At 45.3% G+C, this 24,326-nt stretch overlaps 1 protein-coding gene across 1 annotated transcript; it reads left to right on the top strand.

Annotated features, from left to right (window-relative positions):
- Nucleotides 1-545: 545 nt before the first annotated feature.
- On the top strand, nt 546-14,609 carry Sash3 (SAM and SH3 domain containing 3). The gene is made up of 8 exons (XM_026413815.2): nt 546-766; nt 7,646-7,741; nt 8,246-8,392; nt 10,465-10,606; nt 11,570-11,718; nt 11,879-12,088; nt 12,235-12,385; nt 12,917-14,609. The coding sequence occupies exons 1-8, from the start codon at nt 710-712 to the stop codon at nt 13,105-13,107; spliced, it is 1,143 nt and encodes a 380-aa protein (XP_026269600.1). The 5' UTR covers nt 546-709; the 3' UTR covers nt 13,108-14,609.
- The last annotated feature ends 9,717 nt before the right edge of the window (nt 14,610-24,326 follow it).

Here is a 24,326-nt window from a genome sequence, read left to right as displayed (position 1 = left end):
ATGAAAGCTGAGGGATGTTGACTTGTGGAGATGATTGCTGTAGTGATGATGGCCGTAGGTGTGCTGATGGCAGTGGGGATGACTGCAGGGATCATGGTTGTGAGGGTGATGGTTGTCGGGTTGATGACTCTGGTGATGGATGTTGATAGGAGTAGATAGCAGTGATCATAGCCATTGGGGTGACTGTGGTGGTAGTAATAGTGATGGCCTAGGAGATGCAATTGACCAGGATCATTGACCCAACAAGCAGAGAGTGAGTCCACCTTCCACTTGCTGGATTCTGATCAGTGAGTATAGGGCTTGAGTAGGCCGCATATCTCAAGTTGATTGTCACTTCTTGGGAGATAGAGCAGAAGGACTGGTAATGATTGACATGAGACAACAGAGTAGGGGCTTTTTTCCAATTGTTCGACCCAAGAGCTGTCTGCATCAGAATCTCTGGAGACTGAAGTTGGGACTTCCTTCCTCCCTAGGGGCCAGCAGGGGCTGCGATTGCTGTAAGAGCAGGTCACGTGGCAGGGCTTCCTGTATGCTGTGCTGCTGGGTGTCCATGGCCCGCACCCCCAAGCTGCCACTGCTGCAGTCGGAGTGGCAGCCGGAGGCTCGGTCCATGCAGTGCCTTTTGGACAGTGTTGGTGAGGCAGAGCAAGAGACCTCTGCATCTTGACACCTAGGAGATCAGGGAAGGAGTCTCACCTCGGGGAAGACCATGTTGCGCCGCAAGCCCTCTAATGCCAGCGAGAAGGAACCCACTCAGAAGAAAAAGGTAAGGAACATCTTTGGAAACTCACTTTTTCCTTCCCTCCTCTGCTCTCTCCTGTCCCTTCCAAGACTTGTATAAGTGAGAAGAGCCAAAAAGGCCATATGTTGAGCTCATAGGTGAGGCCCATTCTCCTAGGGGCCCAAAAGTTACTGGAGTAACAGAAGTACAAGAGAGATTTTCAAAATCCTAGAGAGACAAAGCCACAGGATAGACTCTTAGAATAGAGATAGAATTCAACCCTAGCAAGATGGATAATGAATTAATATTGGAGACCAGAATCCTAGACTAGAATTCAAGAATTACAAAGTACAATGCTCAAGTTGATTCCTAAGATTGTACTTAATTGTTGATCCCCTGTACTGGTCCTGCTACCTCTTCCGCCCAAGTGTGGCCTTTCAGGAGCCATCTCAAAGCCAAGATGGACCCCACTGGGCCACACAGCCAAAATGCCCCCAGGGTCCCTCCGTTTGGCCAAGGCCCAGAACCTGACCACTGGACTCAGCTTTGTTGCAGCTCCCCAGGCCACTGGAGAGGGGCCTGAGATGACCCGGACTCAGGAAAAGGGCCTCCCAAACTGCAAATGGGATATGGGGCACTGTACAGGTTCTTCCCACATGGGGAAAAATGTGAGGAATGAGAAATGGAGCTGGTGAGATAGTGATAGTTGAAGAAGAAAAATTAGGTGGGGGGAGGGTTTCAAAGGCTAGGAAGGAAAGCAGTTTCATAGATGACTGAAGTGTTCATGGTCTTCTGGGGCAGATGCCCAACTGGAAGATTCCTTGAAGGCTCTGCCAGATCTAGGTTTCTCTGGTTGGATCTGAGAATGGATTTGATTGTAGGATTCTCCCAGGCAATCAGAAAGTACATACTGTACATTCCAATGGGACTGTCGGACCCTTCCAAAGTAGGCCTGAATCAGGTCCAAGAGGCTTCCAGGCCTAGGTCTGCGTCCTGCATGTCCTCATTGTACCCTGCCAGTTTTCCCTGGAGCTCAGCCCAGGTGCACTATGGGGGAGCCCCTTTTTCAGGGAAACAGTTCCCAGTCAGAGGCTGAGACAGCTGAGACTGAGCCTCAGGGCACTGGGGTGTGCATCCTGTTCCATCTCTCAGGTCCTGGGTGGCTGCCACTTCCGGCTGTATTCTCCCCACCCCAGCTGCTTCTCTAAGGTTGCAGTGGTGGTAGGCGGGGGAGGGGAGATTCTTGAATTTTCACACGGGACCTGTCACCCCCCCCCCAACCTCACACAGTGCTAGTCCCAGCAGGCCTGCTATTGGCTGCCACTCCTTAGCAAGCGGGGCCACTTCCCCTTGTTCTCTGGCTGATGGGGATGGGAAGCAAAGACTGCACTATAGACACTGCTAGGCCCCAAACCACAGTGAACTGGAGGAAAGAGTCTGAGAAAGAGCTGACACTTTGACACTGGGACCCTGTGCCACATCAGGCAAAGGTACCTAGTGACACACGGAAACTAGAAATCCCCCTTTTTTTTCAGCTTTAATTATCAATTTTCTGTGTTTGACAGGTGGGCCTCTGAAATTGCTCACAGGCCACTTCCAGGGGAAGTAAGGCCCATGTGGCACTCTGTGGTTGATATCCTTTAGGGGAGTATAGGCAAACCCTACCCTAACCCTGCCATATCCTGTGCCAGCTTCCAGAGACAAGATGAGCTTGCCTGCACATGCTCCAAGCCCATACTGTGAAAATGGCCTTAGAAAAGCCAAACTTCCAGAATGAAGATACAGCATCTTCCACAGGCCTGGAGGCAGTGAATTGGTTCCATCATGCATGCATGATGACTGTAGTCAAGCCTCTTCCCTCTGGAGACTGAGGTGATATGGTAGAGGGAAGACTTAAAGGCAAGGAAGGTCTCTCTACCTCCCTCCCCACCTCCCTCCCTTCCTCCCTCCCCACCTCCATCCCCCCTTTCTCCCTACCCCCTCCTGTTTCTTGGGCCTACAAAATGGAGAATGTGCCCAGCCCGGGACAAGAAAGTAGAGTTAGAATCTTGCCACTCTTTAGCTGGAGGACCTTGGACAGTTCATTGATTTCTTTGGGGCTTCAGTTTCTCATCTTTGAAAAGGAGGATAATTTCTGGTCTGCCTACCTCACGAGGTGGAATAAGTCAGCTAGAACAATAGCTGTGAGAATACTCTGTCACATGTGTTCAATGCCCAGGAGAGGGTGCATGTTTGGGCATGGGCAGAGGTAGGAAGCACACTGCAAAGAACAGGCCGTGGTCCCAGCCCTGAAGTGGTAGAAACAAGACTTAATAACACAAAGAGCCACCACTGGGGGAAGGTTCCATAGATGTCAAGAACTGTGCTGACTCCTCACTACAACTTTGTGAGGAGGGGCAGATATTGTCATTATCCTTATTTCATACCCAAAACTCAAAGAGATGGAAGAACTTGCTGAAGGCCACACTACCAGTAAATGGCAGATCAGGGATTTAAGCCAAAATTTGTCTGACTCCAGAGTCTGAGCCCTTTTCTCTCTCCATGCTTTTTCCCACCTACTGATCTCAAAAGCACTAAGGGAGTCTGAGGGACATAAAAGTTTCAGAACACCAGTAGGAGTGGCCTTCCAACCTACAGAGCAGAGGAGGGAATAGGCCCTCCTGGATGCGAGGGCAAGGACATGGCACCCACTATAAATTATGAAGGACTGGGGAGGCCCCAGGGTCAAAGGACATATCATTTAGCTGCCCTTAGGAGACTTTCACCTCTTTCTGATTCTTTGATCTAACTTCATTCAAAGGCCAGTATTAGGGTATAGGAAGCAGAAAGGGATTTATCCTGGACTAGCTTCCCCTAAGAATGGCCCTTCCCCAACATACCTTCAATTTTCACCAACTCTCAGACCTACCACCAGGAAAATGGAGAGGAATTTGGACTCCTGTTTGAGTATTTAGTTGGTTCTTCCTTCCAGTCTCTTTCTGCCCCCATATCCCCCAACCTCAGCATACTATTCCACAGTGGCTCCCTTGCCACAGCACACCCTTAACATGACATCCACACCAGCATGTGCTTCATATTTTCAGTACAAGTTGAGCATCCCTAATCTGGAAATCTGAAATGCTCCAAAATCTGAAACTTTTTGAATGCTTACATGATACCACAAATGGAAAATTCCACACCCGACCTCATGTGATAGGTTACAGTCAAAACGCAAGCACACTAAAAGGATTGTCTAAAATTACCTTCAGGCTAAATGTATAAGTTGTATGTGAAACATAAATGAACTTTGTATTTGTATTATGTCCCATCCCAAAGATATATTATGTACATGCGAATATTACAAGATATGAAAAAAAAAATGAAATACTTCTGATCCCAAACATTTTCAATAAAGGATATTCAAGCAATAGCTTCTCATTGCCCACAGGATAACACCCCAAGTTCCTGGGCATGGCTGCAAAGGCATTTCTGTTCCACCTCCCACCACAGACACTGGCATACCCACCTTTCCGTCACCATGCTTGGAATGTCCCTCTGTCTCTGACTCTTGTTCAAACCCTTCCTAGCTCCATCTAGAGACATCCTACCCCCACTGGCCCAGCTCAAATACAACTCCTCCATGAAGCCATCCTGAGCCCTTCCACTGCCATGCTCCTATTGGCTCCCCTGGTGACTCTGTTCAAATACCACCTACTGTCAGCATTGCACTCAGTCGCTTCTGTCTTTGGGTTGGAGTGATCCCAAGACAGTGATTGTGTGATGGGGATGTAACTCAGTGGTATAACCCTTGCCTAGCATATTCAAGGCCCTGGATTTCATCCCCATCACTGCAAAACAAATAAATAAAAATAAAGTGGAGTGGAAAATCCTTTTTTTAAACACTTCTCTGCCATACAGAGAAGTGCATAAATCATAAATGCATCACTCAATGATTGTCCATAAAGTGATCATCCCCATGTAGTCAGCACCCAGATCAAGAAACAAAACATTTCTAAAAGTCCAGAAACTTCTCCCATGCTCTGCCTGTTGCTAAATGACCCCTTTCCCCAAGGGTAACTATTTCCCTGACTTCCAACAGCATAAATATGTTCTCCTGGGTTTTGAACTTTGTGTAGCCACTGAAATATTTGCATATATACTCTTTGGGGGTGGCCTCTTTTGTTCAAGAGTGTATTGGTGAGACTCATCCATGTGTTGGGGATAGTTGTACTGTCTCATTGCTGGGTGCTATTCTCTTCAGTGAGTCTGCTGCAATCAATCTATCTTATCAGCATTTGATGGGCATCTGGATTGTTTCCAGTTAAACTGGAATTTGAAGGGGGAGAGAAACTATGGTTGGCAGAAAGAAAGGCTGAGTATTCTAGGTGAAGAAATGCCCAGAGTAAGAGTCTAGAGGTGACTCACACAAAAGGCTAAGCTAAGGTAGATGCTTTGGGTTTCATATAACTGATGAGGAAACAGCAGCCTAGAGAAGTTAAGTAACTTATCCAGCTTTACACAGCTGGTCAGATGTGAAGCCTTGCCATCTGACACCAAATGAAGAAACTGAAGTTCTGAAATGTTAAAGAAGTTGCCTAAGGTCACACATCCCAAAACTGAACTCATCAATATCTGATGCCAGAAATGTAGCTCTTTCCAAGAGTCCCAACATGCTCCCCTTGGACTTGAAAAGGTGGTACCACCTCTCCTATATCCATGACTCCCAGCAAGTCTTGCCTCAAAGGAAGGCCAGGCAGAAAACTCAAATGGGCTCAGGGATTTCAAGTCATCCCAGGGTGGGGTGAGATACACCCTGGGGTCACTGAAAGGTAGTCGGGATATTGGAGTTACCCTTGAGGTTAGAAATAGTCCTAGAAAAAGGCTACCCTGATTGGTCCTCACTTTTGATCACCCAAAGAACATGTGCTAGTCCTTTCCATCTCACCAGACTGAAAAGTGGCCAGCTGGGCCCAAGCACCAGCAACAACTTCATGGCCCTTTTGGATTATCTCCTCCTGCTTTGGGCTAAATCTGGGACAGAGGGGCCCATGAGCCAAAGGTACCTTCTCCCAGCCCCCAGACCGCAGATTAATGACAGGAAAAGGCCTGGGGAAAGAGCTGCGATTAGAGGGCAGCTGAGCCATGAGTTTACTCTTCCCTAACAAAGCCTACTTCTGGCCCCAGGCCTGCCCTCCTGCTTGCTTTCCAGCCTCACCAGTCCCTGGGGCTTAAGGGGCGACTCTCAGCCTCCTGATCTGCAGATCAGGCTAAAGGGTGGTGAAGGGAAGGTCACAATAGGCCCCATCTGCCTATAAATAGCAGGCCAGCCTGCCCTCCTTGGGCCCAGGCCAGTCTAGTGCCCACCCCTCTCTCTGTTCCCTCTTTTCCATGCACTAAGAGGAGGAAGTTATCCAGGCAGCTGCATCCTACCATACAAGAGGAGGAAATAAATGGAAGGTGGAGGAGAGAGGGGAAAGAAAGGGAGAAAAGGAGGAATGAATAATGGCAGGGGAAAACCTAGGAAGGAGAATAGAGTTAATGTATGAGAACCACAGCAGTCACCCCATGGTCATGTTTCCCCCTCTCTATATCTACTCACAGTCCCCTTTTCTGGGTCCCCAAGGTAGTACAGAGGAGGCTTTCTGACTGAGGCTGCAGATGCCCCACCCATGAGGTCCTGATCCTTCTAGAGTCTGCTTGACCTGACCATTGACCTAGTTTTTGGTCAGTTACCTCTAGAAATGTGTGGTTCCTGATGCTGGATTGTTGGCAGCTTTGGTCAAGACTAGCAAAATACTAGACAGCTATATTCTTGTCCCCAGGAGTTGGGACAAATTGTGGATGTGTTGGGGGGCAGGTGATATTGCCTCTGCCCTAGGGGCTTACCACTGGACACATATACCCTCATTTACTAGGAAAGAGGATGTGAAACCTTTAGTTTTGTGTGGGTTTGGGGCTTTGGTTCCTCAAGTCCTTATCTTGGGTGTCTGCAGTCTATCCCGCGCTATCTGTCTGGCCATCTGTGAACCCCGGTTCCTGTGTATATCTTTTGGTCTTGACTGTTTATCTTGATACAGACTCAGCCTCAACTTCTTGTGTCTATGGCCTGCCCCCCTTACCTGTCTTGCCCTGGTTTCTGGCTGCTATCTTAGCATATTCATGTACATACAGTGAAGAAAGCTCATTTCCTGAAAATAGTCTCATCAACACAATAGGGCATGCCTTAAAGTCCAAATACAAAAGTGTTTGGCAAAAGTCAAGAGTTGCCAGCTCATCACATGAGTGGCTAAGTTTAAAAGCTGAAATGAATAAAGAGAAAAATGGCAGCTTGCTTTAACTAAATTAGCCCCAATCATTTGTGTTCTAAATTTATAGGCACCTTCTATGAGTGAGCTTCTACTGTAGTTTTTCCAGAAAGTCTAATAATAGGTCTTTCTGGCTTCTGGTGGGATGGTCTTGCTCTTCCTGAGACAAGTTCATTGAGCAGGAGGCCAATATGTTTACCCCAATCACTAGGGTTGCAGAGCTGGCTCAGCGTGGGCCCAGGGCATGAAGGCCAGAGCCAATGAGTGTGGGAGGAATTTGCTCTCAGTTAACTTGTGGTAAGGTTCTCATATGTGCTGAGGTACACATTTACTCAAACCCATTCATTCTTTCACTCAGTTATTGGTGGAAAGTTGAGCTTAGTCTGGGGCTTTACTGAGATCTGAGGCTCCTGAGTCAGGAACTTGATCAGTGGCCAGGGATAAGGTGAAGAATAGGATGAAGTCACATAGCTCAAAGGAAGCTTGGCCCTTCACCTCATTAGCCCTGGGCTTTTAGGGCACAGGTGGCTCTGACCAGTAGAGAGAGAGAGAGAGAGAGAGAGAGAGAGAGAGAGAGAAGATATCAGTCCTGGGGCAGCCATTTTAGTGCCACTGATTGCAAAATGTCTGTTTCTTCCAGCTTTCCCTTCAGCGCTCCAGCAGCTTCAAGGATTTTGCCAAATCCAAGCCCAGCTCCCCTGTGGTGAGCGAGAAGGAATTTAATCTGGAAGATAATGTGAGTTTCAGAACTTCCTTGAGGGATCTGTCTAAAACCCCTGGGTGGAGAATAGGGGTGAGAGGGAGGAGAGGGAAAAGGAGATAATAGGATTGTCCAGGCAAAGCCTCCTTTAAAAAAAAAAGTTTAGTTGAAGATGGACACAATGCCTTTATTTTATTTATCTTTTTATGTGGTGCTGAGGATCAAACCCAGTGCTTCACACATGCTAGGCAAGTGCTCTACCACTGAGCTACAACCCCAGCCCTGCAAAGCATCCTTCGACACAGAAGACCTACCTGCCCAACATCAAACTTATGAGCTCCAAGTACCTGCCAGTATTCTTTTCTATAAGAAATTACGTAGCAATAATTGCAAATTAATAGGACTGAGGACAGGGCTGGGGCTAAGGGGGGAAAAGATGGGAGAACCCTATCTCCTTCCCACCTTTACAGTGACCCAAAGTATCTCTTTGTACTCCAAGACCAGGACCCAAAGAGGTCACCTCCTCTTTTATTGTCACAGATTCCAGAAGATGACTCCAGTGTCCCCATCCCAGAGGATGCTGGGAAGAGTGGCAAAAAGCTGGGGAAGAAGTGGAGGGCAGTGATTTCCCGAACCATGAACAGGAAGATGGGCAAGATGATGGTGAAGGCCTTGTCAGAGGAGATGGTGAGCCCTGGGGATCCAAGAGAGGGGAGCCAAAGAGGCTGGCTCTGGCAGGGGGTGACAGCAACTATTCAGGCCTGGAGGAAGGGCACATGGGAGGGAGATCTCACAATCAGCCATGAACAGTGTAGCAATGCAGTCCTCGGGGCTAAGAGGCTGGCTAGGAAAGGGCTAAGGTTTGTGGAGGGATGAAAGGCTAGGTTAGGCATAGAAGCTTCCTGCAAAGGTAGGCCTGTGGGGAGGGGCAGCTGAAAGGGGCATGAGATGACCTGAGGCAAATCCATCTACCTCAAAGCTTTGCTTGGAATTAGTCCCTGGGATTGGAAAGACCTGATTATAGGAGGATATAGAGAAAAATACAGATCTACTTAATTTTTGATGGGGTTACATCCTAATAAACCGTGAGTTGAAAATATCATTAAGTCAAAAATGCATTGAAAACCGGGTTCGTGGTGCACATCTGTAATCTCAGTGGCTCGGGAGAATGAGGCAGGAGGATCACGAGTTCAAAGCCAGCCTCACAATGGCAAGGTGCTAAGTAACTCAATAAGGCCGTGTCTCTAAATAGAATATATTAAAAAGGGCTGGGGATGTGGATCAGTGGTCGAATACCCCTGAGTTCAATCCCTGGAATTAAAAAAAAAAAAAATCAGAGCTTAGCGACACAGTACACAGTCAAGTGTCAGTTGTTTCCCTTCATGATCTCATGGCTGACCGGGAACTGCAGCTCACTGCCACTGCTTAGCATCACCAGAGAGGCTCATACTGCATAGTGCCAGCCTGGGAAAAGATCCAAATTCAAGATTCAAAGTGCAGTTTCCACTGAATGCATAGTGCATTGGTGCCATTGTAAAGTCAAAAGATTGTAAGTCGAACAATCATGAAGTTTGAGACCATTCATAGAGAAAATTGAGAAGGTTGGATTCAGCCCAGGGAGGAAGGTGACACAATGGTGGGGCAGCACAGTCCAAGGAACTTGTAAAAGCTTGTGGCTATTACCAAAGGCACCAAGCAGTGGTGTACTAGAGTTGGCTCAGATTGGCTTGTGAGAGCAGTTGTTCAAATTGTGAGGAATTTTGCAAGCCAGTTGTTAAATTGGATCATTATGAAAAATAATATTATATAAATTTACAATTAAATAAATTCTATTAAAGGCAAGAACAAGGGCTGAGGTCATGGCTCAGTGGTAGAGTGCTTGCCTCACATGTGTGAGGCACTGGGTTCAATTCTCAGCACCACATAGAAATAAATAAAATAAAGGTCCATCAACAACTAAAAAAAAAAATTTAAAAAGCAAGAACAATACCATAAATCTTCAAAATTCAGCACTTCCTAATCGTAACACTACCTGTTACTCTCTCAGTGTTGTTCATATTTGTGTCTATGGTTATCTGTGTAGTGGAAGTAACGTAACTATTTCTTCAAGCAACACATCCAGTGGCATCACAATGGTGGCTTGATGTTGGCCATGGTAGGGAGAATTTACAGTATGGGAATAGACAAATCTTGGGGCTTTTATTCCCAGAGAGCCAGCTGTTAAACAGCACCACAGAGATGTGGTGAGATGGGAGGAGCTCTGGAGTCAGGTCAACATACTTGTGGGTTCCCATGGATCTTGGCAAGGTCACTCTTCATCTGTGAACTCAAGCCAACTATATCACTTATCTTCTAGAGGCACTGTGAGGATAAAATGAAATGGCAGGCAGGCCTGGCTCATAGAAGCACAGGCAAAAGGTTTGCTCTCCAGCACCACTGTTTGCTTGACTGGGCCATAACAATAGTCCTGAGTCCAAGCTTGTTCACCCTTGGCCTTTTCAGCATTACATGAGCACTTGAAGCTGATAAAGCATGTTCACTGGGCACACTGGTGAGCCTCGTCCTGTGAGGTAGGCAGGATAAAGATTGTCATTCCCATTTTTACCAAAGAGGAAACTAGGGCTGGAGAGTGTCACTGAGCCTATAGGTAACATAGCTGGAGTTTGAGCCAAGCCCAGGTCCAGTTCCTCTGCACTTAGGTTGGACCTGTGTGCACCACAGCCAGGTCACTGAGGGCTTTCTGCCTAACATCCCTGCAGGGAGACACGCTGGAAGAGGGCTCAGCCTCCCCTACATCTCCAGACTGCATCCTGGACAGTCCTGGCCCTGAGAAGATGGCTCTGGCCTTTTCTGAGCAGGAAGAACGTGAACTCCCAGTGCTCAGCCGCCAGACATCAACGAGTGAGTAGGGGAGGAGGGAGGACACCTGCCCAACTTGGAAGAAAGAGCTGGGTTAGGGCCAGGCAGATGGGTCTCTGGGAAGGGGAGGTAAGAGAGATGAATGTTTACTGTCTGCCTGTTGGGAACTTCCTCAGCTCTCTTCATATTAAATCTTCACAACCTCATGGGATCACTACTATTATCTGCCACTTTATTGATGTGGAAACTGAGGCTCAGGGAAGTTAAGTGACTCACTCAAGGTAACCCAGTACCGAATTTGGATCTGACCCAGAGAAGATGCCCTGCCTGGAGGAGGGCTGTGAGTTCTGGACTGCAGCTCTCAAGAGACTGCTTTTTTTGCCCTTTAGTCCCATTCCAAGTTTTCTATTCTTTCTGTGCCTCCACAGACACCTTCCTGTCACCCCCTCCAATTGAAAGCCATCTAAAATGCCCATCATTTTACTCTTCCAGGAAGAAAGTAGCCATCTGAGTTTCCATGGGACGTTGTAACTAAATATTTAATCTTATTAAGTAAAGAAAGTAAATTATTAACATAAGGTGTGGCTTCCTGGGTGTAAGAAGCGATGGAATGGAGTGAGATCTGGTGTATAATAGACCCAGTGCTATCAAGTATAAGGTGAGAGGCATTGGGCAGGTCGCTTAGCCCATCTGGCCTCTGGTTTCTTCATCTATTCCTTGAGGTGTTGGCCCAATTGGGCTCCAGAGGCCCTCCCAATTTACCCATTCTTTGGTCTGTGAGTCATTTCTCTTCCTATTGTCAACTCTTCATTATCTGAGGCCCCAGAGGTAAAGCTGTGCTTTTCCAGAGTGGCCAAGGTGATGAGTTCCAAATTACTCCTACAGTGTGAGGATTACTCAGCATGTACCCTTGAGATTTCTAGGATCTCTGGGAGGTACCTGCTGGGCACTGCCCCGGCTCTCCTGGGACAAAGGTGAGCCTCCTCCCTGCCCCATCTCCTGCAGGCAGTGAGCTCTACAGCCCCAGCCCTGGCTCTGGCAGCTTCGGGGAGGAACCATCTGCCCCCCAGTACACAGGGCCCTTCTGTGGTCGGGCACGAGTCCACACCGACTTCACTCCCAGCCCCTATGACCACGACTCACTGAAACTGCAGGTAAGGTTGGCATCCGGGCCCCTTCAGAGCCTAACAGACTGCAGCCATAAAGGAGGCTGGACTGAGTCATGGCAGGACAGTATCAGCAGAGGCCAAAAGACTCCCTCTCCTCTTTCCTGCACTCCTCTCTCCTGTCCTCCTTTCTCCTCTCCCCCCACAGAAAGGAGATGTGATCCAGATCATTGAAAAACCACCTGTGGGCACATGGCTGGGCCTGCTCAATGGCAAGCTGGGCTCTTTCAAATTCATCTACGTGGATGTACTGCCAGAGGAGGCTGTGGGGCCTGCCCGCCCCAGCCGCCGACAGAGCAAGGGCAAGAGGCCCAAGCCTAAGACTCTGCACGAGCTGCTGGAGCGCATTGGCCTGGAGGTTTGAGCTTGGACCTACATTAGTATCTAGGAGCAAGAGAGGCACAGTTGCCCCTGGGATGGAGATCGACAGCCATGTGTAAAGGGGAGGTTCTAGGCTGGGATGGCTTATAAGCAGCAATGTCACTGACCTACCTCTGCCCCCAGGAGCACACATCCACCCTGCTGCTCAATGGCTACCAGACACTGGAGGACTTCAAGGAGCTGCGGGAGACACACCTCAATGAGCTGAACATCATGGACCCACAGCACCGGGCCAAGCTGCTCACGGCTGCAGAGCTGCTGTTGGACTATGACAGTGAGTGGCTTTAGGAATGGGGTGATAGGCACAGTTGCCAGTTGGCATTCTGGAGAGCAAAGGTTTGCCTTAGTTCTGCCCCTGACTATACTCTGCCCTGGAGCTCCCTGCACTAGAAACTTTCCCCACTTGAATTTGAGTTTCAAGGAAAGTTTGTGGGGAAAGGGGTTTTAGGAGTGATTGGACCCAGCTCCCTTTTGGATCAAAGGAAAGACTTAAGGCCAGAGAAGGTAGGGCACTTATACAAAGACTTAAAGCTGAATAATACAGCCAGGATTGAAGCCCAAGTTGCCTGGCTCTAGTTCAGTGCCAAAGACTCATTTGATCTTGATCTCCTGGGCAGAGCAGACCTGGAAAAAAACTGGAAATGGTGAGAAGAGGGGCAGGAGTAGTTGAGGGGGCAGAGGAAGTGCCTACAGGAGACTTCCCATGGTCCCTACCCCCATGAGGGGTCTCCTTGCAGCCTCTGATTCCCCACCTTAGGACTAACCCCTCCTCCCATATTCTGTTTTCCTCCCTTATCCTTGGCAGCTGGCAGCGAGGAGGCAGAAGAGGGCGCCGAGAGCAGCCAGGAACCAGGGGTGCATACAGTGTCAGAACCCAAGGTGGATATCCCACGGGACTCTGGCTGCTTTGAGGGCTCAGAGAGTGGGCGCGATGAGGCAGAGCTGGCAGGCACTGAGGAACAGCTGCACAGCCTCTCCCTCACTGGGGCACCTTGAAGTGGAGGTGGCACAGGCCAAGGCTGGGCCTGAGCTGCAAAGGCCACAGAGATGGACCCAGCCTCCTATATGGCCTGGGCCCAGAGGACTGGTGCCCAGCCTGGCCCTGCTTCCCCAGTCAAAGGCCTGGCCAGGACGCTACAGGATCAATTGGAGTGGATATGGAGCTGCCTAGAGGCAAATCCCTTCTGCCAGCCTCCCTCCCTCCACCAGCGACTGACAGCACAGCCTCTCCTGGTACCACCCCCCCATCAACAGCAAACAGGGCACTAAGGGACCTGCCAATGTCCCTAACCACCAAGGCCCCTAAACCCGCCTCATCCGCACACCATCCATCTTTGTTATGCTGCTCCTAAAAAGGGCACCAAGTCAGAGTTTCAGAAGTCTCAAACTCCTAGAGAAGTTGACTGTTTCAAAGGATCCTAGTTGATCACAGATGAATCCAGAGGTTCCAAAATAAGTTTTGAAGAAAGCTGCAAGTATCATTTCTACTTCCCTTCTCCCTAACCTTCATAGAGGTTTGGCGGCTAAATCAGTATGAGTCTTTTTTATTTGTTCTACTATCTACATGATAGTAGAATGTATTTGGACATATTATACAATATATGGAGTATAACTTCTCATTCTTCTGATTGTACATGATGTAGAATTACATTGTGTAATCATATATGCACATAGGATAGTAATGTCCAGTTCATTCCACTGTCTTTCCTATTCTCATGCCCCTCCCTTCCCTTCTTTCCCCTTTGTCTAATCCAATGAACTTCTATTCTTCCCCTCCCCACCCCACCCCCTTATTGTGAATTAGCATCACATATCACAGAAAACACTTGGCCTTTGTTTTTTTGGGGGGGGATTGGCTTATTTCACTTACTAGACAAAGGCACCACAAACATACACTGGAGGAAAGATAGCCTCTTCAACAATGGTTCTGGGAAAACTAGAAATCCATATGTAGCAAAATGAAATTAAATCCCTATCTCTCATCCTACACAAAACTCAACTAAAAGTGGATCAAGGACTTAGACATTAGAACAGAGACCCTGAGCCTAATAGAAGAAAAAGCAGACCCAAATCACTATGAGTCTTGAACCAAGTGCCTCCTCTCTCCAAGCTTAGAATTGATCAGGGTTAGAATGAGTAGTCACCGAGGGCCTTAAAAACTCTGACATTCAGTGACTTTAAATATCTGCTCTCCTGCTACCTGTGGCTCAGGACACAGTGGAGCTTACCAAGGGGGTTGGAGGGGTCCTGGGGATTTCAAATGAAATCTCCTACTTTATACCTTCCCATGGGACTCAGGCTGAGCTTCAACTTCCTCCAGCTTAGTCCATACCTCATACAGTATGTGTCCCCCTTCTGTTCCTGACCTCCTCAAATAGATTTCCCACAAGGCTGATGGCAGGTGGTCATATCTGACTTCCAAGGGCAAAACTGCCCCTCAGAAGCCAGATGCAAAACTGGGTGTACACACCTGTAGTCCCAGCAACTCAAGAGGCTGAGGCAGGAGGATCACAAATTTGAGGTCAGTCTAGGAAACTTAGCTAGACCCTGTCTCAAAATAAAAAATAAAAAGGGCTGAGAATGTAGCTCAGTGGTAGAGAGCCCATGGGCTCACTTTCCAGCATCAAGAAAAAAAGAAAGAAAAAGAAAAAGAAGCAGCAGCCAGTGCAGGTCTGGGTCCAGACTTGGCCACTTGTATGGGTCCTTCCAAGCAAAGAAAGCACTAAGCTTGACACTGGGAAGTCCACTGTCCCTACATTGCTTCACTAATGATTTTGGTGTGCTCTGAGCCCCAGAAAGTGATAAAAGTATGTTGTTGGGGGCCTCCCTTGTCCCCAGTAGCAAGTCTATGCCTTGAGTCTCACAGAATAGCCCATTCCTGGTGCAAGTCAAACAGTGCCCACTACATCTAGGACTGCCTGCTTAGTGGACGCATTTCTTGACCTATTTCCAGGAACTTTGGCAAAAGTTAGCTTTGGGGAAGGGGTTATGTATAGATTTGAGGGGACAGACAGAAGCAATTTGGTAGCAATAAATGTCGGTCAAACTAAATTACTGTCTCCTCTTGTCTTTCTTATGTTGGGAGGGTAGACCAGTCTCTTTCAAAGCTAGTCTCAACAAAGTGTACCTCTGTGGTCCTTTCAGGGTCATCTTTCCCCTCCATGAGGATGCCCAGTGCCCTTGACTCTGCTAACCTAAAGCTCCATCCAAAGCCTAGCTGGCTCTGTACTTCCCTCCTCAGAACAGGGCTCAGGATCCCATGGCCACAGGCCTTACTGGGGTCTGAGAGTAGTCAGAGAGGAAATTATTTCCTTCTTCATATAACAGCTCATTTAAACAAAGCCCTTAAAGATCTTCACCCCTGCGAAAAAGGGCCTACATTGGGGGGCTGTCCAGGGTACAAGTTAGGGAGAGTAACATCAGCAGGACCTTTCCTCTTGAAGCACTCTTCCTGGGACCTAACCTGGGCCCACTACACTACACCATCTCCTGGGAGGTGGGATGGAATCAGAGACCTCTGGCTTCCTCTCTGCTTCTGCAGCATTAACTGCATTAGGAAGAATACACTAGAATGAAAACCATCACCAGAGTTAGAACAAGATCACGCTGCTTCCAGACTGTTCTCAGCAGCACTCATCCCACTGTGGATAGTGACTGTGAGCATCAGGAAACTGCAAGCATTATTTTCACTCAAGAAACAAGAGCCCTAAGGGGACTGGATAATTGCTTCAAAGTCCCAAGGGGACTGAATAATTGCTGACTTTTGTGAGTGCTGACACTGAGCACTTTACATATATTATCTCATATAATCCTCAGTGTCCCTCTGAGTTAGATACCATCCTCATTCCAATTTACATAGGAGGAAACTGAGGCTCTGAGAAGTTGAAGAGGTAGACTAGGAAGTGATGAGAGCAAGGAGTCTGCCTGACTTCCCAGCCCATATTATTTTATTTATTTTTTTTAGTTGTAGATGGACAAATACCTTTATTTTGTTCATTTATTTTTATGTAGTGCTGAGGATCGAACCCAGGGCCCCACACATGCTAGGCAAATGCTCTACTGCTGAGCCACAACCTCAGCCCCAGAGCCCATAATCTTAACCCCTATACTACATGGCTTCTGAAAGACCTTATCCAATGAGCTTTTCAAAATCTGTGGGCACTTCTCAAGGCAATTTGACCCTTTGACAGCCTTTTCCCTTCCAAGATTTGTCTGTTAGCAAGAGCCACACAAGTTTACAAAGATATATGGACAGAGATGTTAATAACAGCTCTCTCTGTAACAGTAGGAAATTGGAAACAACATAAATGGTGAATTAGGTAGATACATTAGGGTGCATGGGGATACGAGGCAACCATTAAACACAATATTGTGGAAAACTAATGATGGGGACAAGTCTTCATGATTTTTTTTACTCTTAAATTTTAAAATTATATAAATAATGTACAAACATTTTGTTACAAAAGAAGTTCATATAATATCAAGAGGAAAAGCAAGTAATTAGGCATTTTTATAGGGTGATTCTGTTTCTATCCAAGAAAAGGAAAATGTACATGGAGAATACAGTGGAAAGATGCACACCAAATGGTTATAGGTGGTGGTGTTTTGTTTTGTTTTTAAGAGACAGAGAATTTTTTTTAATATTTATTTTTTTTGTTTTCAGCGGACACAACATCTTTGTTTGTATGTAGTGCTGAGGATCGAACCCGGGCCGCACGCATGCCAGGCGAGCGCACTACCACTTGAGCCACATCCCCAGCCCCAGGTGGTGGTGTTTTGAGGGGAGTAGGTAGGACTGTGGCAGTGAGAGCTAGAAGTGTTCACTTTTTACATTCATGTTTCATTAGGATGAAACAATATCTGATTCAAAAATATCTGTTACTTTTGTTATCTATCCCCAGTTCAGAAAAAAAGGAACAATCTTTGAAAAACTAAAGCTAACAAACAAATAGGGCCAAAACCTCTGGTCTCTAATCTAGGGTTGTAGCAAGGGATTCTGGAAAGATGGGGAAGTAGGGTTTAATAATGCCCAAGTGCTTTAAAATCCATACACCTCAAAGGGCACCTATTAGAGAAGATTCTTTGACCTTTTAAAACTCCTGAGTAGGGCTAGGGGTATACTAGGTAGTAAAGTACTTGCCTAGCATGCACAAGGCCCTGGATTTGGTCCCCAACACCACTGGAAAAAAACATGTGGGTAATGTCTATCTAAACTGAGGAAAGTAAAATATTAGGAAAAGAGAAATGCCTGAGAAAATGGTGTTTTGAAATCCTCCCAAGTCCTAGGGAGGGGGTTGGGAAGTAGGAGGATGTCTCTAGCTATGGGGCTCAGTTTGGCCTAGAGGGCAATTACAGGCTTCAGGTAGTTAGCAATACAAGGGCTCCAGTGCTCACAGGAGTTTGAGAGGGGCAGGTGAGGAGGGGCTTCAAGGAAATGAAGACACCAGGCCAGAACCTCAGGGGCAAGAAAGGCACTGCTGAGCAGGGCTACAGATCAGCCTGAAACTCTTCTTCTAGTGAGTAGAATCTCCTCTAGGGCAGGTGAGGCATAGCATTCAGGAGCTCAGGACAATTTGAGTTCAAATCCTCACTGTAACACCTCTAGCTGAGTCACCTTGGACAAGTCACTGAACTCCTTAAATCTCAATTTCCACATCAATAAAAAGGGGATAATAGTACTGGTCCCCAGAGATATTATGAAGAATTACTAATGCCTATACTTAGCACACTGTCCAGCACAAATTCCCAATGAATGGCAATGTCTTATACTTCAATTTGCACCACCCTCCATTTCACTCCCTTCAAAGCATCTCACTTCTGATCACTAGTTAGTACGGTGACCAGGAACAAAGGCTTTGGAGTTGAAATGTTTTCAAATTCTGGCTCCACCACTTACTAATCACATGACTTCAGGCTAGGTTACATGCATACACATTTCTTTTCTGTAAACTACTGTGATCTAACAATACCTACCTCTTGGGGTTGTTAGAGAAATAAATGAGATAGTGTATATTAAGTTTCTAGCATACAGTGGCAATAAGCAGCTGCTATTTGACCTTTCTGTAACCTCCAGGCTACTGTGCTCAATGCTGGGCACACAGGTGATCTCAATATGTGCTTGTCTGCATACTGACTGACATTAGGACCTTCCATAGCTCAAAGACAAACCAATATCCAAGCCCCTAGATGGTGTGGGAATTGTTGAAGGGCTGACCGAGAGTGTCACCTCTGGTGCTCAGAGAGGCTAGTGATGGAGAGAAAGCTGACCTAAAGACCTGGGACAGCCCTGGTTCTACCCATTTCCTAGTAGGATGGTCAACCCTGGGCATTAGACTCCCATTAGACAACTCCCCTTGGACTTCTTTCTGCTAGAAGGAAGAGGAAACAGGCCCGATTCAAGAAGAATTAGGATTCAACCAGCTCATCCCCAGTTCAGAGTGAGAGCCATTTTCACCCCCTCCTTCCCATCAGGGAAAGCAGCTTGGGGTAATGGCATATCCCAGCCAAACTCGCTCCCCTCCCATAACACTACCATAGACCATCCCAGGCAGGTTCCCTCCACGCATTCCCTCTCCTTCCACCCCTTCCCTCTCCTTATACCCCCACTGCCATGGCTATGTGATCTGATACATGGCACTGAGGCTCCAGCCCCTGCCTGTGGCCATCCAACTTCTCACTCATGGAGCTTCCTACTCAGGCTTCTCACAGAAGTGGAGGCTACAGTTGGGCTATCGGTGACCAAAGGCATTAAAACAAAAGCTAACGACTGTTGTTTGTCAGGGGGGAAAAAAAAACCACACTGACCATCATAGTCCCAAAAGGGCCCAACACCTTCCCCCTTCCAAGTCAGGAAATTCAGGATGAAGTATGAGGTTTCCCAGCTGGGAAAAGAAGGGCTCTCCCAGCCCTCCTTCCTTCACAATAGAAGCTCCCTTTGCTTCTCACACAACAGTGGCCACCTTACATATTATTCAGCCAACAACACAATCAAGTGGGAAGGAACTGCCTCCCCTCTAGTCCCAGCCAAGACTCCTCCTCCAGGAAGGACCTAAATAAATGGAATTCTATAGTACTTGATATGTAGGCTTCACCTTTTCCTATAACTTCACAGTGACCAATATAGCATTTGTATACCACTGCCTCTGGGACCTGCCTGGGATAGCGTCAGAAAGTTAAAAAGAGCCCAGGGCAATGGCCCTCACAAAGGGACAGCCAACTTGACTGTGGGAACCTGGCAAAGCAACTTCCTGACTTTCTGTGCTAAAGAAATCCCACCATCAGTTCAATACAAGTGCAGGGTTCTGGAAAGAGATTTACATTTAAAACAAAAACCCAACAACCACCCCCATGTCAGCCCTACTATATATAGTCAGCCTTCTGCATGCCTAAAATGGACATCAACAGATATATTAATCTAAAATGGCAAACAATCCTAAAATCATTGTCGTTCCTCAACTTACTTACAAGATAGCATGGTCAGCAATGCAATTTCTCCTAAAGTTAATACTAGCACATGGTCAACATTCAACAAGTATTTATTGAATATGAAATAAAGAAAAGGATCCTTCCATTAAGATGAAAAATGACATTTGCAGTTATTCAAACTCCTTCGTCTATACCTGCTTGGAAGAGGGGCAATGGGTAACACTGGAGAGCTCTCTAAACTGGAAGTAAGTGCATCTTCATTTTGGTCTTGGCTGTACCAGTAATTCTTTATGTGACCTTGGATAAGTCATTGTACTTAATTTGGAAAGAACACACACACGTGAGCACAAATGAGCTATATGGATTATATGATTGATACATTCCCTTCAGCTTTGTTGTTCAACATAACCTATATTTTATGACAAATAACCATCATGTCTCTTATTTGGACACAAAACTCTAATTATTTCAGCCAAGTTACAACAGCCAAATAGCTGTTGATATATAGCCAAAGAGATAGGCAGTAACTGGCTGAAAAGACAGTGGAAAATGAGGGTTTAAAGAAAGCAAAGGGGCATGGAATGTAAAGAAGATGATTCCACTCCATGTTATAGAGTTGTAAAACCACTTCTAAATTAAGGGTCTCCTCATTCCCTGGCCCATGGTGGAATGTGAGCTCTAAGTTTTAATTTATTAATGGATTAAAAACCACCTAATATCAGAAGAAAAATATTCAAAGGTCTTGGACAGACAATTCATAGAAGAAATAAAAATTGTAATATAGGGCAGAGAAGAGGGGCAGAAAATGTGTAATTTCATGATTAATCAAAGATATATAAACTACATGGCACTAAGATATGTTTACAGCTATCAAATTACTGTACCAAATGTTTGCATGAGATGGACTGAAGCAGGTTCTCTGATACACTGCAGGCAGAACAAACTGCGACAGCCTTTCTGTAAAGCAATTTGACCATATTTACCAAGAGCATTAAAATAGCATTTTTTATTTATTTAAAATAGCATTCTCTTTGACACAATAATTCCACTTCTAGTAATCTATCCTAAGGAAATAATCACAGATATGTCCACATCTAAGGGAGTTCTCACAACATTACTTATAATAATGAAAAACTGGAAACTCCTTAATATCAGATTCCAGGGGGAAGGTTATGACTGTTTTGTGGAGTCATTAAGAAATATTTTCAAATAATTTCTAATGATATGGAAAATACTAAGCAAAAAAGCAGATTTATAAAACTATATTTTATAGTTGAATTCCAGTTATGTTTAAATGTTTACATGCCAAAAAGACTAGAAAGAAACAACCAAAGCATAACAGTGATTACTATATCTTGGTGATAAGTTTATAGATGATTTTTAAAAAATATATTCTTACTTTTCCTGTACTTTTCCAATGTTCAACAACGAGCATATATTACTTTAAAAATTTTTTAAAGCATATTAAAGGTGTGAGGTGAGAGACATGTTCATTTATTTTCTGCTTGGTCTTTATAAATATTTTGAGTGAGAAAGGAATCTCTGAGGGCTGGCAGCATAAGTCACTGGTAGAGTGCTTGCCTAGCATGCACCATGCCCTGGGTTTGATTTCCAGCACCACTTAAAAAAAAAAAAAAAAAGATAATCTGGTCCAATGGTTCTCAATCCTAGCAGTCCAATGCTTCCTTGCTAGTTAATAGTATTTTAAAGCACCTTTTACCCCAGCCCAAAATGAACTTCATTGTTAATATAATCTGATTATACTTATAATTTAAAAAATACCAATGTAATGTATAGTTAGGACAATTGGCCCCATTGTTCCTTCCACATCCCAAGAATACCAAAATCTATAAATGCTGGCATATGGAATAGTATTTGTATAGGAATTAATTATCCACATACTCCTGTATGCTTTAAATCATAGCTAGATTACTTCTGTTACCTAATACAATGTAAATGCTACACAAATCATTGTTATATTGTTTAGGGACTAATGACATGAAAAAAAATGTTTGAATATTTTCCATCCAAGGTTAGTTAATTTAATCTATGGATGTAGAACCCACAGATATACAGGGTTGACTGTACTAAGAAAGTAATTTATAGTAAGATTATATGTATTTTAATATATAAATACCTAGGCAAGACTACACTAAAACATACAATAAAGTGTGAAATTCTCCCATCTATCTGTAGAATCCCTGTTGAATGCAGGTGCTAGAAATGTAGGATCATTCAGATAGGCTGTGCTGGCAACTTAAATACCCACGAATGGCACTACTTATAGTGGCATGGTTTTTGAAAGTCATGAATAACTCATAGTAAAGTTTTGAACAAAGTAAAATACCATCTTCCCCCAATTCATAAGTTTGCATTCCTGGAAATTCTTATATATGTGAATTTTGTGTTTATTTGTGAAACAATTAAGCTCAGGTAGTCATTCCAGTTTTTTCCACCTACATACTTTGTAGGACATTTGAAAGTTTTACAGATGCAGATTTATATCTCCCATTCCCCTTTCATATTTATCCAAAACAAGAAACCCACAAAGAGTCACTTGCGCTCTCTCTCTCTCTGAGTTGGGCTCGCATCCTTTAAAACTAATGATATTCAAAGTTTGAGCCTTTGAGACTATTTCCAAAACCTGTCACCTAACAACAGCAAGAAGTTCCTAGAATGTATTCTCAAAAGTGACACAAATGCCTTTTGAATTATTGAGAATATGACTTTCCTTTAGTAGTACCAAGTCATGAGAACAAATTATCATTTTTTTAAAAACCGCTTACTGTGATCCCTGAGTGATTTTCCCTAGGCTGGCCTCAGCCTCAGGAGTATAAAATGAACTGAGCCGGAAGAAAAGGACTAACAGGGCCAGAACATGGGGAGTGGGGGATCTCAGTTGCTAGGTTACCACTTGAACCAATCCAAATGGTCCCAGAGGGGTATCAGACACAGGCCAGGTTCCTCTCTCTGGCCCACTAAGTTGAGGGCCCTCTCAAAGGAAGGGGGTCAAAAAGTGGGGGAGGGGGTCCCGATCACTCACACTAGACACAAGTAAAGAAATGAGGCAAAAGCACAAAGAAACAGACAGCCCTGTATTTCTAAGACCATTCAAGTCTCCTTCATTAATTGGCTTCCCCCCAAAAGAAAGATTTCTTTATTAAGAAATACCAGAGAGTGAAAAACCCCCAACACATACACATTTGTAGGCTCACACAAAAGTGCAGAGATTTACATATTAAATTGCATTTAAGTTAGAAAATAGATTTAAAAACAAAATACTTCTTTTCCCCAACAAAGTAAAGAGATTTGGTCAGTAGGAAAAGGGGTATTAGGAGTAAAGGCAGGATGGTCAGGATGGGAAGAATGGAATCTAGCTGCTATAGAATTAGAACCCACCTCTAACCCAACCCCACTCCTGGGGGAAAATGTGAACGGGGAGATGATGATCTCAGCCAGGGCCAGGAGGGCTCCAGAGTCAAATGGACATAAGTTCCACCCCACCCCCAGAGGTTTTTGGATCAGTGCCAACCCTCCTGGCCTGGGGAAGTAGGGTGCATAGGAAGCATGAGGAATGGGAAGGAAAGGGGGAGTTGGAGAGAGTGTCAACCATCGAAAAGATCAAATAATATAAGGCCCCTTTCTCCAGGGTAAGATCAATCCTTCAATCTCTCCTCTGATCAGAGCTCAGACTAGGGACAGTCTTGGCTGGTGCATGGTATAAATGGGAAAGATCTTGAGGCCAAGGTCTTAAATACAGATTTATAAAGGAAAATAAAGTGGGCTGGGCATATGAAAAAACAGAAACATTTTTAAAAATCATGTCACACTACAGATAAGACATTTCCACTTGACCCTTCACATCAGAAAGAAAAACTTCTCTGAGTGACCTAAGGGTCAGCAGGAAAGTGGCTGAGGTAAGTTGAGGGAGGAGAGAGATCCATCCTGGCCCAAGAGAGGAGACAGGCTGAGACAGGATGGGCTGAGTACTGACTAGAAAGAGTTAACACGAATGACAGCTTGACTGGAAAAAAAATAATAATTTCCAAACTCTCCAAGCTTGACCTTATTTTGAAATAACTAAAACCTAACTGAAAAAAATAAAATTGAGAGAGCCAGAAAAAGAATGGTAAAATAGAAGCAAATAGGAGAGGGATATGAATTAATCTCTCTCCCATCTCTCTCTCATGCTAAATTCAAATCTTGCTACAAGGAAAATAGGGAGACACAGAGAAAAATCTGGGAGCAGCCAAATTTCACTAATTCCGATTAACTGGGAAGAGTGAGCTAGGAATCAGTAAGGAGTCTTGATTACAGATTATTTGAAAAAAAATATATACCATCACTTGTAAAAGACCACTAAAATGAAATATTTCCAAGGGAAGGCCCTGGTGAGCCTGCTTTAATAACCAAGACTCATTTGCAATAAACAGTGCCCATCTGCTTGCAAACAATATCCTAATGAAGAACTTGTTCTCTTAAGGATAATTTCTCAACCATCCTAATCTTGTTCACACTGTATATTGCTTAGAAGTCCTTTTGTCATAGTCCAGAGTGAGATAAACTTCGGCCCAGAAGGTAGTAGAGATAAATGGAGAGTTTGAGTTTGGGAGCTATCTCTCCAACCCAAGGGTACCCTGGAAAATGGAAGTATGGGTAGTAACAAGCAACCCTTCCAACCCCCACCCCCCACCCAACACACAAACACATTCACATCCCCATGGTGGTTCTTGAAATGGAAGGGGAAGGAAGAGGCAGGCAGTTTGCATTAGACACAGTTTAATCGCCTT

The sequence above is a fragment of the Urocitellus parryii genome, chromosome X, assembly GCF_045843805.1.
Source record: "Urocitellus parryii isolate mUroPar1 chromosome X, mUroPar1.hap1, whole genome shotgun sequence".
Taxonomy (NCBI): Eukaryota; Metazoa; Chordata; class Mammalia; order Rodentia; family Sciuridae; genus Urocitellus; species Urocitellus parryii.
The sequence above is the reverse complement of the archived record's forward strand: the minus strand, read 5'-3'. Positions and strand labels throughout refer to the sequence as shown.

What these genes read in the sequence shown, in the direction of transcription:
- Sash3 (XM_026413815.2), top strand. Translation starts at nt 710, where the DNA reads ATGTTGCGCCGCAAGCCCTCTAATGCCAGCGAGAAGGAACCCACTCAG. An exon ending in ACGACTCACTGAAACTGCAG is followed by an intron (nt 11,719 to 11,878) that starts GTAAGGTTGGCA and finishes CTCCCCCCACAG; the next exon opens with AAAGGAGATGTGATCCAGAT. An exon ending in TGGAGCGCATTGGCCTGGAG is followed by an intron (nt 12,089 to 12,234) that starts GTTTGAGCTTGG and finishes CTCTGCCCCCAG; the next exon opens with GAGCACACATCCACCCTGCT.